Genomic DNA, 16531 nt, shown 5'->3' on the forward strand with positions numbered 1-16531 from the left:
TTATTATTTTTATTATTTTTTTATTTTTAGTTTTTAATATCACACTTTTTCCATGTGGTTATAAGACAAGTTAAAATTACATTTGTAGGTCAAGTTTGTGTCGCTGTTTGGGGGCAGCATTCTTCTACACTGTTGAAGCGTTTTTATTAACTATACAAATCTGTTATAAGATATTCTAGGACATGAATAAATAAAGAGATGGACCAAGAAGAAAGCAGTTGAATAAATATGTTGTGTTCAGATCATATCTATGGTTAAATTGTCTCAAAATATAGCTTAATTAAGGAAATACTAGGTTGGTGTTATTAGGTAAACATTCTTGGATGGTATTTCATGTGGTAAACAAGGATAATAAATACTTATTGGTAGTACAATGGGAAGTGAAATGGTTGTGGGGCATGAGGAAGGCATCTGGTACTTCTCCTAGGACAGGCACAGGCTAAGGATGCACAAGCAAACGCTGCTCAATATGGGAAGTGTCTTAAGCCATAAAACAACAGCTAATGAAAAGTGTCATAATATCACTGCTGGGAAACACAGTGCCTTGCCATGCTGTGGTTGGGATCAATATGGTAGAACATGACAAACATGGAGTATTCATGTGATGCCAAAGCCTTAACACACTTCTCCAAACTCTCCAAAATACAACACAAAGCCATATAGAATTATCTCTGCTCTTTGGAGTTTATTATTCATAAACAAAAGAAATGGCAAATATATTACTCTTACAGAGTGCGTGTCAAGGATAATATATTTTGCCATTACTTGAAGCATTTTTTAAATCTATGAAGCAGAATGTTCATATATAAACAAGTAATTTATATAATTTTCTTCCATGAGCCTAGGATGTATTCCAGTCACAGAACTCTTTCTTGCTATGTCCAAGGCCATGGGTGCAATCCTCAGCATCACAAAACAAAACAAATCTAACTATTCTCAATTCTTTTGTTCCTGAAGCTGCTCTGTAGATGTTGTCATCCTTCTCTGATTCTCAATGGACAAATAAGCCAGAGAAAAAGGAGTTGGGGGGACTCCTGTCACTTGGCAATAGAGGGGTCAGCTTCCTTCCTCCTTCAGCCTTTTCAAAGGACACTGCCAATCAAGCATGGTAGGGTGGGCAAAAGATTTCATCAGTGCAAAAAATGGCAGAATCCTTGAAGTGGAAGTCCACAAAGGGGCCAAACTGCTATAAATAGACAAGAGAGTGCTCACTCTATGACAACAGAAACGTGTGTAGGAAACCCATGAAAAACCACCATACACTCACTACCAAATCAGAGGACTCACATCCTAGAACTTTACTCAGGCTTGCAGCAACAGAAATGCCTTCACTCGTGCCTAAATCTAACACAGCAAAGCTATTTTCTTCAAAAGTAAAGACGTAATACCCTTTTCCAAATGTCTTATTCTATAACTTAATTGCTCCTATAAGACGCAATGAAAAGAAAAATGTGAACTATAAATTATGGAGGAAAATCTAACATAGTGGTGAGATGGTGTCCAAAAGCTGATACCCTTTTTGCATTAAAATATTCAGGGCTAATTATGATTTTAGCTCTTGTTTTTTATCCTTGCTTTGTTCACTGGCCAAACTTAAACACTTCTCATCTCCTTCAATGAAAGTAGCGCTATTATGTTTCTGGAAGCATGGGCCGGGTTCCTCAAAGCCTAATTTTAAGGTCCTAATTGGCTGAGGCAATGGGAGACTATACAAAGCCCACTTCACAGAGAGGGGCAGGATTGCCAGGTCAGTTGAGAACAGATGAAGAGCTAACTGGAAGCTATTGCTGAGATCTTGCAGAGTGTTCTGGGAAGTTTTACCAAATAGTAACTTACACAAAATGGAAGCAAACCATCTACCACCACCGTGCTGAACCCAGAGAGGCTGGGCTGTAGAAACAGAATGATTAAAATGTAAAAATGGTTATTTTCACTAAACCCCACAGCTTCAAGCCGGGAAGGCTGAATGAAAACAGGGCACCACTACTGGTTCTGTAATGTACTTTGACTTTAGAGGTTCTGAGATTATATTGCTCTAGGGTACCCAGTACTAAGGCTGCTACTTACAGATGCTTCTCTCCATCTGGTACCATGAGACCCGCCTTCTATTTTACATTTGTAAAACCTGAAAAGGAACTTATCATCAATGCATTCATCTCCCAACCCAACCTCTATAGTTCTGCACAATTCTTAACACATCAAATTATCTGATCCACAAGCAGCCTAAGCTTAATAATATAAACATAATTAATCATTAATAATATGCATGACAATAAAAAGAACTTGCATAAATTGATTTCTTTGTCATCAACTCTAATTACTGCGAAATAACAAATTTCGCAAACAAGATAGACCAATTTTTATCTGTGTAATTTAGACTCTATGGAAAAGAAAAAGACCTAAAACTAAGCTATGAAAACCTTTTAAATCGTTTTATGCTCACATTAACAATAAAGACACATATGTAAAAAATAAATTTAAATGGCACCTTACACATTTGGGTTCCCAGTGAGGACTTCACTGCTGACTTCTAGTGATCACTTAATAGGTCAACAGAGCGCTCAGACACTTGCTAACATTTCAATAAGAAAGTATGAATTTGTATTATTTTGCTATTAGAAAAAATACAATGTGCAATGTGAAGCTATGTATTCGTGTGGTTGTCTGATGTTTTTGTTGTTGTTTTGTTTTGGGTGGGGTCCCACAAAATTCAACTTTCTCTAGTCCTTCCCTTGTTCTTTCCACCTTATTAATCCTTCTTTCATTCACACACTATGTCAGTACTGAGGAAAAAATGAAGGTGGTGCTTCTTATTAAATTCTACTTCAAGCTGCCTGTATTTTAGGCAACTGTGTTGTTGCTTGCCTGTCTGTCTGACTGTCTGTCTCTCATCTGGCTGTTTGTTTTCTCTGTGGGTCAACTGAGTTCAGCTCTTAGGTCTGGGTTTACTCTAGTTCATTCTTCTCTTCCTCAAACTTTTTATTGCAGAAAATTCATTCTTTATTATCTACTATTCCATTATACAAGTTCCCTCAATTTCAAGCTACCCCAACAGGAAAGATCCACAGCCAGTGAAAACTAAACACTCAAGTAGAAACAACATCCAATTCCAAGAAGTAAACTATGTTAGAATTGGATACAGGAGTTCATACAGATTAGAGAAACACTGAAACTTGAAATCTAAAAATCTTAAGAAAAATCTTTTTGGAGAAAATATCAACACAAAAATATAGAACTCTGAAATAGTACTGGTTACAATTACTTAATTTGCATGGACCAATCAAACAGTGATATCTTCTGCTAAGTGTGCAGATCTTACAGAAAGCACAAGTAAGGCAACCTACGAAGGACTGCATTAGATGCCCTCATAAACACTCTTACCATTTTACTCAGTCTAGTCTGACAATAGCAGTCTTGAAAGGATACAGGGTTGTATGAAGTAATGTCCGTGAAAAAAAACTAAAGTCAGGGAGATCCTTTTTTTAGACATCTAGCACACCTTTCACCTTTCCATTCTAAGCCCCAAATCTTCGTGATATCTTCCTTCCCTTGATGTATGGGAAAAGAGTCTACCATCACTGAGGCAGCCAAGGCAATGAGAGCTTAGCATTTTATTAACAGAGAGCACAGTGAAGCTTATCTTTGTGAATGTCCTTGTTTCTGGTTTGAGTCAAGTCTAGGGCATTTTTGGCACTGCATGAAGAGAGACAAAAGGAACCGTGCAGTATGGGAGAGGGAGGGGTGGTCCTCTTATTTCTACTGGGGCTTATTTTTTAAGAACAACTGAACATGGGTAATATAAGGCTAGAAAACTTATTCCAATGAAATTGGTTTATCTCTCTTCGTATTAATATTGGTGAATTTAGGGAGTATCTTAGAGGACACAGACACCTTTTCCATTCTTCACATTGTCCTTTACAAGGTTTTTCTTAATCCCTTCCTGCCCCCCCTTCCCCCCCCCCCCGATTGAACAAGGTCTTACTACATAGCCCTGGATGATCTGGAACTCACTATATAGACCAAGCTGACCTCGAACTCACAAAGAACCTCCAGCTTCTACCTCTGCTTCCCCAGTGCTGGGATTAAAGGTGTGTGCCAGCAAGTTTTTGGCTAATCATACTGCATTTCATAGGCACAACAGAAAAATGTAGCTTTGGATGAAACAGTAGAAGAGGAAGCAGTCATCATTTCCACGGTCCAGGAATAGATAAGATAGGGTTCAGTTTGTCTCTGGCTTGTGGTAAAGCTGCATATTACATAAAATTTGAATTTACTTTATAAATTGAACCTTGGTGTTCCTGTAAGATATTCAAATTTATCGCACACTAAAACAATGTGAAAGGAAATTAATGTCCAATGGAAAAAAGAATTATATTTTCTCAACAAGCATTTCTACCGGTTGTCATGACAGCCAAAGAGAATGAGGTTTCTAACAGGCCTTATAAGATGTTGAAAAAAAATTTGATCTCTTTATAACTTTGTGGAACAGATCTGGGGGGCAGAAGGGGCGGCGTTGACTCTGATTCTAAAGCTACTGAAGTTCCCAGGACATGGCTGGTTCAGGCTGCCTTGCCATATGGTAGTGGGAACGCCCCCTTAGGTTTCACAGACCTCTACCACCTATAATTCTCTGCCTAGTCCTGGAGACTTAAGAGCCCACACTTGTCTTTGAGTCTCAGCTGCCTCAAATGTAAATGAGACCAAGAACCTCATAGCTGTTTGAAAGATTACATGAAACAGTTTACATAAAAAGCTTGTGTGCTATCAAGCTCTCACAAGCAGCCATCTCTAGAAAGATAAGAGTGAACGTTGAGTATAAAGGCCTCGTAATCGCTCGCACAGGGCTACGTATGAGTAGAGACATTTCCCAAAGCAGGACATGATTAAAATTAATGAATATCTTTAAGTGGGATAAACATTCATAGTTCCAAATCAACATTATGGGGTGGGAGGCCAAATGAGTAATCTCCAGAATTTGATGGGATGAACTACCTATGTGATCTCAGAAGAAAATGTATTTCAAACTTTCTTTGAGAACTCTCCCACACAAAGAATTTTACTCCAACAAAACATAAGAAACAATTTTCTCTATTATTGGCTACTCTGGTTTCAAAAGCTAGAATCAAATTGCTAAGCCAGTGACTGTGGTGTTAACTCAATAGCTAATAATGCTTCCTGCTCCTCCATAGGACTAGAGTTCAACTCCAGGGACACACAAAAGGCAGGTCATGACCACCCGGAATTCCAATTCCAGGGGATCTGATGCCATCTTTGGCCTCCAGGCAATAACGTATTTTTTGTGTGTCTCTGGGAGGATGTTTCTAGATCGTATTAGCACTGGAATCAACAGCTGAGGAAAGCAGATGGCCCCTCCACACATGGACATCATCCAATCCATTAAAGTAGTAGTTCTCAACCTTCCTAATGCAGCGGCCCTTTAACACAGTTCCTCATATTGTGGTGATCCTCAACCATAAAATTATTTCATTGCTACTCATGCCTGTAATTCTGCTGCTGTTCCTGCATATCTAATATGCAGGATATCCAATATGTGACCCTTAAAGGGGTCGTGACCCACAAGTTGAAAACTGCTACATTAAAGGCTTAAAGAAAGATGCAAGGACCACAAAGAGTCCTCCCTGTCATCAATATAAGGAGATTTAAAATGTTGTCCAAAAAAGTGTCAAATTAACAGTTTAAGAGACATTTCCAACTGAAATTCCATAACTAAAAGACAACATAAAACTTTATATACAATGTATATACCTTGTATTTTGAAATATTCAGTTCAATTTTTAAACGTCATGACATACATACTTAGGTTAAGCAATCATGTCTTATAAAGAATGCTATATTAGAATTTAATCTACAGCAAAGAACAGTCATAGTCCTATTACTCTAAAGTTTAATAATTAAAAAATATTCTTAAAAAGTATTCTTAATTCGTTATTTGAATTAATCTTTCACTGTTTCTAATGCTCACCATCACTGACTGTCTAAAGAAGGTGGTAATTTTAAAAAACACCCAACATAGTTCAGTTAATCAGAATATAAACAAGTGAGTAATTTGATATTAAAAGATCTCTTTTAAATTATTTCATTCTATAAACATTACACTCCACAATGGAATAAGAAAAATACTGTTTTCCTTTATCTTTAGACTAAGAAACAATGACTAGTACTTCTGTAAGTATCATTGTTATACATTTAACTGACATAAGTTGGTAAATAATAACAATGGGTGTGTGGCTGGACAGCTAATTAAAAACATACAAACAAAACTCAAATGGGATCTCACTGCTAATCTATGTGATAAAGAAAATGCCTATAATTGGTGGGCTCTTCCTTGTCTCTGTGCCAAAACTGAATTCTAGGAAATTATATTCTGTTCAGCTATCAAACATCAATTTCAGAAGTAGCACAGAGAAATCTCTCATAAAACTCAGAAAAGCGGGAACAGCAACACACAGATCTGAAAAACAAAATCAAAAATCACCAAAACCTGAGCTCACCATTTATATACAAAGATATGGTAGATAGACATGAAACTATGTAAATCGAGTGCTTTCCAAAGAAATGCTTTAAATAGCATATCAGCCCCTAAAACACTGAAAACAAAAACTGGGTTGTCTATTGTGTAACTCACTCACAAGCCACATGTAAAGGCCACATAATGAGTGAAATATATACCTGACTCGCTATTAAGCATGCTCTGTCCTCTGGATACCCACCACTTGCAGTATTAGCCTTTGGAATCAGACTGCAAGAAGATACAGTTAATAGTACACACTGTGGCTCAAAGTCCTCTCATGCCAGCACTTAAAAGCAAAGGAAGAATGATTCAGGTTTGAAGCCAGGATGGTGTGCAGATCAGAGCCACAGGCTACACATGGCTACATAGTGAGACACTGTCTCCAGAAACCAAAAGGCAGAGGGCGTTAAGTGGAAATCCAGTGGCTATCTCCGATTCCTTCCATCATTTTCTACAAAGGGTCATTCTATCTATTCTCCACTGCCTGTTTTCAGACAAGATACACACTCACTTATTCTTTGTGCTTACACAAAGTCAAGATCATTAGTCCGAATCACAAATCCTAAGAAGCTAACAGTCAAAATAAGGAAAAGACTACGTACATCATTGTCATAAGACAATCTGCATAAAAGAACAGTATGTTCAAAGAGCCAAAACATTATGGAAAGATGTTTATAACTCCTCTAACCTTGACTGTTCCAAGATCCATTTCCCTTCATTTACTCTTGACCCCACCCATTATTATTTTATCAACCTTTATGTTCATGACTTCTTCCAATCAATACTTATAGTTACACTAAAGTTTTTCTATGCTTATAAATTCAGCAAACATAACTGTCTAAATTATGTCTATTTGGCTTTTATGAACTGAGACCATTTTAAACATCTACACAGTTTTAAAATATTATTGTGTTTCTAGCATTTACATATTTTGAAATTTTTCCTTCTACACTAAGAAGGTAACTCAAATCATAAAACAAAATGGAGCCAGAATTGCTATATCAATATTATGGTGCCCTAACAAGTCAATAATCTCTTAGAAAACACTGCCATAAAGAAACAAATTATAAATCCTGTGACTACCACTACTGTAAGATGGACAGAGAACTGTTTCCAAATACCAAAAAAAGATAGACACTGTACCTATTCATTCATTTACTTGTCCAATTTCTGACTCGAAATACTTGATAGCTTACTGTACCATGTTTTAGGCCCTGGAAAAAACAAAAATTTGCTAACCACTTCGTTCCAGAAACCATGTTTCTATGTCCCAGGGGATTCATTACCCACCCATTACATTTTTTAACTGTATATTCTGGACATTCACCGAGACAAGAAAGTAAGTTATCTGGGCAAGGATCATGTAGGTGTTTGTCCCAACTGCAGCTACTACTGCTAAGATGAAACTCTCCATCATTGAGTTAAACATAAATACATACATACATACATACATACATACATCATACATACATACATACATACATCATACATACATACATACATCATACATACATACATACATACATCATACATACATACATACATCATACATACATACATACATCATACATACATACATACATCATACATGTATACATACATACATACATCATACATACATACATCATACATACATACATACATACATCATACATACATACATACATCATACATGTATACATACATACATACATCATACATACATACATACATCATACATCATACATACATACATACATACAATGAAAGTAGATGGTGTTTATTTCCTCTAGTGCCTGCCACTAGGATTCTTGGTTAAAAGACATTGACTAAAAACAAACTGAGACATTATCCTCTATTGCAGAGGTCTTACTCTCTCATAGGCTACGAGATAATTCCCTTCTTCATATCTTAGTAGTAGTTTTCCTTTTAGAGCTAGGTGTACAAATGTTTTCTTTTTTGGATTTTAGATGCACATTAATCCTAATACAAAGAAATTATTACAAGGTCAAATACTATTTATTCACAATAAATCTGAGTTGTAATCTAGTGTTAACTAGAGAGTATCACATAAAGTACAGAAAACTCACACAGCATTGATCTCCACAGGCAGGTGTTATTCTACAGTGAGTAAGAAGAAATAGAAACACATTCTTTGACATTTTTTGTAGCCACAACTAACAATACCCAACTGGCCTGGAACAAGAGTTCTCTGAATGTGGCATAGATGTGCAAGTCTCAGCAATAGCACTATTAAGACATGATTTCTCCTTTAGCACTTAATCCTTCCATGCATATAAAACTGGAAATAAAGTCACTGTTATCAGGAATGTTCTATACAAGGGACTGTCATATGCTAAGTTTCAGGTTTTCTTAAGGGGACACTACAATAAGTTCCTGTGATTCTTAGTAAGGTCCATCAATAAGGCATAAGATAGCAGCTTAAGGACAACAGAAGCTGACCTCGCAGGGTCTTAGGCATCATTTCCTGCTATGATGTACAGTATATGCATTTTGTTGTGTAACAGTTGGCTCTGCCATCATTCTTCCACACTCTGCCTTCCTTAGCCCTGTTACTATGCATGCGTCTACTTATTGTATGCACTTGCATAACGCAAATTGAATAAAGGACTTCCTCCTTTGTTGACACATTGGTATATTCTTACCACCAGGAAGAGATCCCCTAATACCAAACAAGTGCTTCAGTCTTTTTATCAGGGGGGAAGAGAGTGTCTTACCAAGTCAATTCTTACACACATCCCACAGATATATATCAAAAGCCCAAAGAGATTTCTCAGGATTCAACAGTTTGCCCCGCTTTTCTCAGAAATGAAGAAAGATGAGAAGAAATTTCTCAGGACTCAACAGTTTGCTCTGATAGTCACAGTAATGAAGAAAGATGAGAAGATGAGAGGCAAGGGGGGAAAAATGATCTGGGAAAAGTCCTGAGTGAAGAAGTAGCAGCAGGCCTTTTCCAAACCCCACGGTGAGGAGGAGGGAAGGGTGGACCAACCTCTCTTCTCCTGGTGGAACTCTTCCAGAAGCTGCTCCTGCCTCTCGATGTGCTGAAAGAGACACAGGAGCTCAGATTCCTTGTGCTCCGTCAGCTCCCTGAGCTCCTGTCTGCAGAGCGCCAGCTGCTGCCGCATGGTCCTCTCTCTGCTCTCTCTCTCTTTCAGTTCCTCACACAGCCACTGCAATTTGGTCTAAAAGTAAAAAAGACATTTATATATGCTTATTAAAATGCAATATAAAAATCCAGATGATAACAGCCTATGAGACAAAGAATAGTAACATTACAATAATCGTAACACATGAAGAGAAAGCACAGAAAAATTTAAACCTTTAATTTGCTTTAAAGTTTACAGGAGTTAAATGTTATTGGAGGGATTAAGCTATGAAAGTCAAATCTTTTATGAAATACGCAGTACACTCCATTACATTTGGAAAGACAACACTAGAGTAGAGTTTGGATAGTTAAATGTCCGACCGTGACACAGGTGCTAGTCCCTTAGCTTGGCAAAGAAGACAATCTAGTACAACAACTTAAAGTTTAAAAACCACCTCAGAATTGAACTACTTGAATTTAGAGATGGGGGTAGACGAATATATCCATAGTTACAACGACTAAAAATACACTGGGCCATACATCCTACAAATCAGGTAGACAAGAAGACTGTAGGCAGGAAGAGCAGCATCGGCAGTGGCACATAGGTAAGAAGGTAAGTTAGCTCACACAACTCTTTTTCAAACACTCTAAGCTTACTCACCTTCAACATTCAATCATTTCGAACAGAATGTAAAGACAATATATTTTTTTGCCTTTAATCAATACTGATTCTGTAATGTGTTAAGAATTCCCAAGATAGGCTGCCCAACTAACCCAGTTGACTTTTCAAAAGTCTTTACTATAGGCAAAAGCAAGCTAGGTAAAGTATTTGATAAAAGTGAAAAATCAGGCTGGGTAAGAGAAGAGACCTGTTAGTATATACGTGCAGAAGCTGAAACCGAGAGACTGCTGGTGCAAAGGTACACAATACACATTTCTTCTTTAGGAAACTATCACAGTTGTACAAAAGTTAGACATAGTTACCATATAACCAGCAATTCTAAGTAAAATAAATAAATGAAACCTATGATAAAGTCATACAGGAATGCTCAAAGCAGCATATTTACAACAATCCCCAAAGAGAAACCAAAACATCCATCAAATGAGAGGTGGATAAATAAAGCAGGCCTATGCAAACAATTGAATATTATATGGCAACAGAAGCAAGAAGAACACAGCATGAAACCAATGGGCAACTGTGACAACAACATTCATCTACATGGAAAAGGCAATCACAAAAGAACATGTTTGCATGATTCCATTTATTTCCCATGCACACTAAACAAAGCACTTGAAACAAGGGGGTTAGCAGTTGTGCAGCATGCGAGCTGGTGAAAGGTAGGCTGGGAAGCTACAGTGAAAAGTTCTGATTTTTTTTTCTAGGTAAAAAAGTGTCCTAAACTTGTGCCAATGGCTGTACAACTCCATGAACATACTAAATACACTTAGCACACCTCAACTGAGTACTGTGTGTGTGCGCATGTGTGCATGTGTGTGTGGCTCAACAATGGAGGCAGCTAAAGTTCTCAAAGTGGGTATGACCACCCAGTGAGGCTAAGAGACAGCAGGTAGTTTAAGACATAATGAACAAACGCTGCAAAATGAAGCAGGAAAGTGATCTTTCAGAGACAGGAACTAAAGCCAAGAAGACTAGTGATGGAGCCCAAAAGCCAAGCTACAAGATAGATGCTCTCAATGCCAAGGATTGCTGAGAAGAAAAACTAATTTAATTCACTTGTAATGTTAAAAGAAGAATCCATGAACAAAGTAACTGTAGCTCACTCCATCTACCCAAAATAAGGCAAGAAGGGCAAGTGTCTTACTATTATGGTGATTGTTTCTATTAATGATAGGTAAGAAAAAAGGGAGATCATGACTCGGTTTTAGTCTACTCATTTCTGCAGTGCCAGAATATTTAAATTAAGAGTGCATTTAAAGTCTTATGCAATAAAAGTTATTCTATGTAACTATTAATTCTAGCTATAGTCAGTTGAAACAAACTCAAGCACTAAGTCATTAATTTAGTAACAGACAATGCCTACCCTGCCATTGCAGTGTTCTATGTTAAAACCACAACCTGAATCTCTATATTGTGCCTGTATTTCAACTTCACAAAATCTTGTTACTGCTTCAAGAAAAGCATCTGAAAGCTTCTCTGTGCATGTGGCCATTTCTGGCTTGATGTAGTGGGAGAGAAGAAAGATTAGATCTAGTTTCTGGAAATGGTGGTCTGAGTAGCCAACACTTTCTGTTGTGTATCTGGCATTTCAAGTAGTTTAAGCATGCAATGTTGTTGTTGTAAGGGATTTATATCTTTAAAACTTTTTCTAAGGATGCTGTATCTTTATCTAAAATCTTCTATAGAAAGAGCCAATGCTAACACATTGGCACTAGTATATCATCAAGTACTTCAAAGGATCTCACACATGTAACTAAGTGAAAAGTGAGATGTTTAAGTGATAAAATGATACTATTGATGGGTTTGTGTATGTAGACACACACACACACACACACACACACACACACTTAATGGAATTATGTAATTTTGGTGATGATGCATCACACAAGAGCCATGCAAAACCCCAGTATCATGCATGGCAAACCTCCCTGCAAGCTGTTGGTTGGAGGAATGCAACAGTCTCCCAAAACAACATGGTCTGCTACCATCACCTTTAGTTGCCTTCCAGAACTTGAAGGCAAGAGCCTACTGCTGAAGATTCCACATACTTTGAACACAGGACTTGAAAGAGTCAATCTGGAACTGATCTTGAAGACTCCTCTCTAAGAAGAGACTCTGAATGTACTGGAAGGTGCTATGCAAGCTGCCAAGGGAGAGGAGCAATTGGTAGTCCTACGCAGCTGAAAAGCTTATGAACCACGATAACTGGATTGCCAAGATATCTTCATGGTACAAGAGTGGCACTTTTATCTTGAGGATGGAAAACCAAAGGTTGCTCCATTGTACTTAAGGCTTGCCCAGCAGGAGGGTATTTGTACCTGGTACTGGAAACCTAGTCAACTATCCACGGCTCGAGAAGTCAGAGACCTGAGAAGAAAACTTACGTTCACCATTAGTCTAACCCAACATAACTTTTAATTCTATTCCAAATACTTACCTTTATAATGGCATCTAAGTGTAGCTCTCATCCCTCATCAAAGAAGTTTCTTTAAACAACCAAAGGAAATTATTACAGAGATCCACCACTGGTCAAACTGAAGAGAATGAGGGACTACAGTGTATCCAGCCTTAATTGATACATCTGCAGTGTAACCCCTGCAGAGGCCAGAACATGGTTGCTAGATGTTCCTAGCCATGACAGGGGGATGTACCCATCACACCTCAACAATAGGGTGTTCTGAATAAGACCAGCATACTGGGACCTCCAGCTGAGATGATGATGTGGACAGCAGAAATTCCACATGGTCCCTTACATACATAGAGAGCTAAAAGTAGCCAATAGCTGCTGAGAGAAGAACTGGTTTCCTCCAGGGATGAGCTCCCACAAACAGTGTTGAATCTCAAGTGCTTACCCAGCCAGAGGTACACATGAGCACATCCCTGGACTCAGTAGGTTATATATACATACAAGCATGTATATATACATGATGACATTAATCAGAACACAGACCACAAATTAGGTGGGGCACAAGAGGAGTTTGAGAGGAGAGGGAGAGGTGGGAGCGGTACAGATAAAGTGCTCATGCACAAAGTCCTTAAAATAAAAGCCATCGCATCTTACATATTAGCAACAAAAACTCTCATTTTAGAAGAAAAAACTTCCATGTCTCTTTTAGAATTAGTAATCCTCGCAGACATTGATGACCATTCAAAAGTCACACATCTAACAGCTTCGCACTACCAACTTGAAGTACAAAATACAAGCACAGCAGGGATGTGCTAAAATCTGTGCTAGGAGAGGCTGGGGAACTACCCGCTTTATATAGGGTCAGTAGCTATGGCATGGCACTCCCAAGCTACAAACTCTTGGGGTTTGGGGTTTTTTGTTCTGTTTTCTTTTGTTTGTTTTTTTCAAATAGTGGTCAAATAACAAATTACTTAACTCAGCAGCAGCATGGATTACCCAATATGCTTAGAAGTTGGGGAAGTGGTATGAAAAGCAGACTCTCGTGGTCAGATTTCAAACTTAAATTATCTAGAAACTGAAGTATTTAAATTATTTAACTATCCCCAATGGAAATATGGTAAACATTAGTTCTCCAAGTTTTGATCCAAGATCCAGCATTACTCAATATTATAAAAATAGTATTAAATGTCAGAATATTATATTGATTTATTAGCATTATGGTATAACTGTAGCATCTTTTAACACAGAAAAAAAAAATGATATAACTTTGTAAACAGGAGAAATGTATATGTACAGAATGGCACTTAAAAGGGCCAGAAGATGCACTAAAAAAAAAATAAGAAAGGAATACAGGCTGACACAAGGTCAGGGTTCACAGTGGGCCACAAGCTATACAAGAGGACTGTGAAAAATGAAAAATGGAGTCAGCTTTTCAACTTCATATAAAAACAAAGCAAAAAATAAAAATAAAAAAAAGACCTCCTATTCTGGGAGCAAATTTGATTGGTTTGCATGAGATGTGATGAAAGGAAATAGCTCCAGGAACCAGAGAGGAACTATAGTAAGGGGCAAGAGAAATACCATGCTTCTTAAAATACCCTATTCAGTCAGGCTGTTGTTTCCTTATTTTATCATTTGGAACTACATATGAATATTTGAAATACGATGGGCCTTTCTAAAAGTAACTCTAAAAACAGTGTATATATAACAAAAAAATTAAAATAGTACTTTCCCTCCCATGGTATACCAGTTTTAATGTGATCAGGCCCAGTGCTCTTCTCATGTCCCATAGCTCCCAAGCACATAACAACAAGACCCTGGCTTTATTGGGTCAACTAACCTCCTAAGGGGAAAACTATGTCCACATTGTAACAATGCTTTTCCTCGTTATTCTCAAGCTCAGTCAGTACCACTGCAAATGAAACACTTTTCAAACAAAAATCCTTAAGACCACCACTTGCCAGCCTCCGTCTCAGTGATATAACTGCCAATACAGAAACTCAGCCCAAGCGATCCTTTCCTGGCTCCATTCAGCTCAATCCCATCTAAGTGTCTGACCTCCGTTCTCTTGACGGTACCGTCATTGGCATTGATGAGCAGTAGTAATAGAGACACAAGGAATCTGTCTTGTACTACTAAATTATGGTTAAAAACAACAACATAACCAAAAAAAAAAAAAAAAAACATTCTTTAAACAAGCCATCAGTCAGGCTTGTTACAGATTAAATTTCATCCTCTCAAAAGCCATGCAAAAGCCTAAACATGACTGTATTTGCATAGCCCTGAGGGAAGTGATGAGAATCATTCTGTAAGGGTAGGACCCTAACCCTGAGACCTGCTGTGCCTGTAAGAGGAGAGGCCAAAATTCTTTCCCATGTGATGTACACAGAAGACAGAGCAAGACACAGGCCAGGCAGGGTAGCCTCCGCAAGCCAGGAAGATAGCCAAAGTGCCACCTTTATCTTGGACTCACCTCTCCAACTGTGAGAAAACAAATGACAATTGTTTAAACAACCAGTCCGTGTGTGGAGTTTTGCTAAGATAAGCCAAAGAGACGACTATAATGTGGCCACCGACTTCAATCGACTCCTGCCAAGGCTTTATCCTACTATCAAACAAAATTAAGATTCAGTTATACTTAGAGTCTTCATACAAAGTGAATATAAAATAGACTATATTAATAATCCAAAATAAAATTAAAATTTATGGAAATTTAATCAACCAATAATCAATTAAAGAAATCGTGTTTCTTAGATAAATACCCAGCAACTTCATTAAGTATCTTGAAAAAGTGGCTTGGAAGCCGGGACTTTAACCACTGCAAATTATAATTAGCTGGCAAGCCTATTAATCATACAGCAGAGAGGTCTCTATTAACCACTCATAGGAGCGTTTTACAGATTGCATAATAGGCTCACGTATTTAACAACACCAACACGCAGTGCTAAATAAACCAACATAGGGAATTTGGAAATAAGGCAGTTTTTATCTCTGTAGTTCCAGCTCCTAATTAGGTGGGAATATTCATAAGCAGCCAGCAAAACTATCACAAGGATCTTTCTATTCTGCGAGAGCCCTCTACTGAGACATAACATAATACAGCAAAGTCACTAAGTAATGACTCAAACCTCAAAACTAGAAAAAAACAGAAAATTCACATAAAAGATGATGGCTTATGTAGTCAGCAGTAACACTGCGACCCATAATTTTGCTGCTTTAACTACTATGCTTCCATCATCAAAACTCTAAAAACAATTTTGAAGAAAAAATGCTTGTATACGAACCAGGAGGGAAGATGGCAATTTTTTAGAATATGCTAAGTCACCAAAATAAACTGAAGCAGACCATGCAATTCAAATACAAGTCAACTTAAAAGTAAATTTTTCATGTTTATGTGGTAGAGGGGATCAAACTCAGGGCCTTACACATGCTAGGCAAGTACTCCACCACTAAGGCAATCCCCAGCCGTTTTTTACTTTTATTTTGAGACACAGTCTCACTAAGTCCACTGGTGAGCAGCACGGTGATCCTCCTTCCTCAGTTTCCCTAAGTAGCTGGGATTATAGGCCAGTACTACCAGACTCAGATTAGGATTATAATTTGTAAGTAATACCTTCTTCACATTGTACTTCTAAATATGATCAAAAAGAAAAAGACCTCCATAATAACAGTACATTTTAATATTTAAATTATTTCCCCTAAACTGTACATTTTCTATATGTTAAGCTAAAGCATATTTCCAAAAAATAAAACATTGAGTATGTATGGTGCCTCACATTTGACCATGTCCCCTGGAGGGGGAGACCTGGTGGCACTCAGAGGAAG

The 16531-nt window shown here is 37.7% G+C and overlaps 1 protein-coding gene across 1 annotated transcript in view; it reads right to left on the reverse strand.

Annotated features, from left to right (window-relative positions):
- The window catches only part of Cep128 (centrosomal protein 128), a 362133-nt gene that overhangs the window by 199950 nt on the left and 145652 nt on the right, over window positions 1–16531 (reverse strand). The window contains exon 18 of the mRNA XM_051150095.1: window positions 9525–9717. Within this exon, the coding sequence (XP_051006052.1) occupies window positions 9525–9717 (193 nt within the window). The remainder of the gene's footprint in view (window positions 1–9524; window positions 9718–16531) is intronic.

This window comes from Acomys russatus, chromosome 1, assembly GCF_903995435.1.
Source record: "Acomys russatus chromosome 1, mAcoRus1.1, whole genome shotgun sequence".
NCBI classification, from domain to species: domain Eukaryota; kingdom Metazoa; phylum Chordata; class Mammalia; order Rodentia; family Muridae; genus Acomys; species Acomys russatus.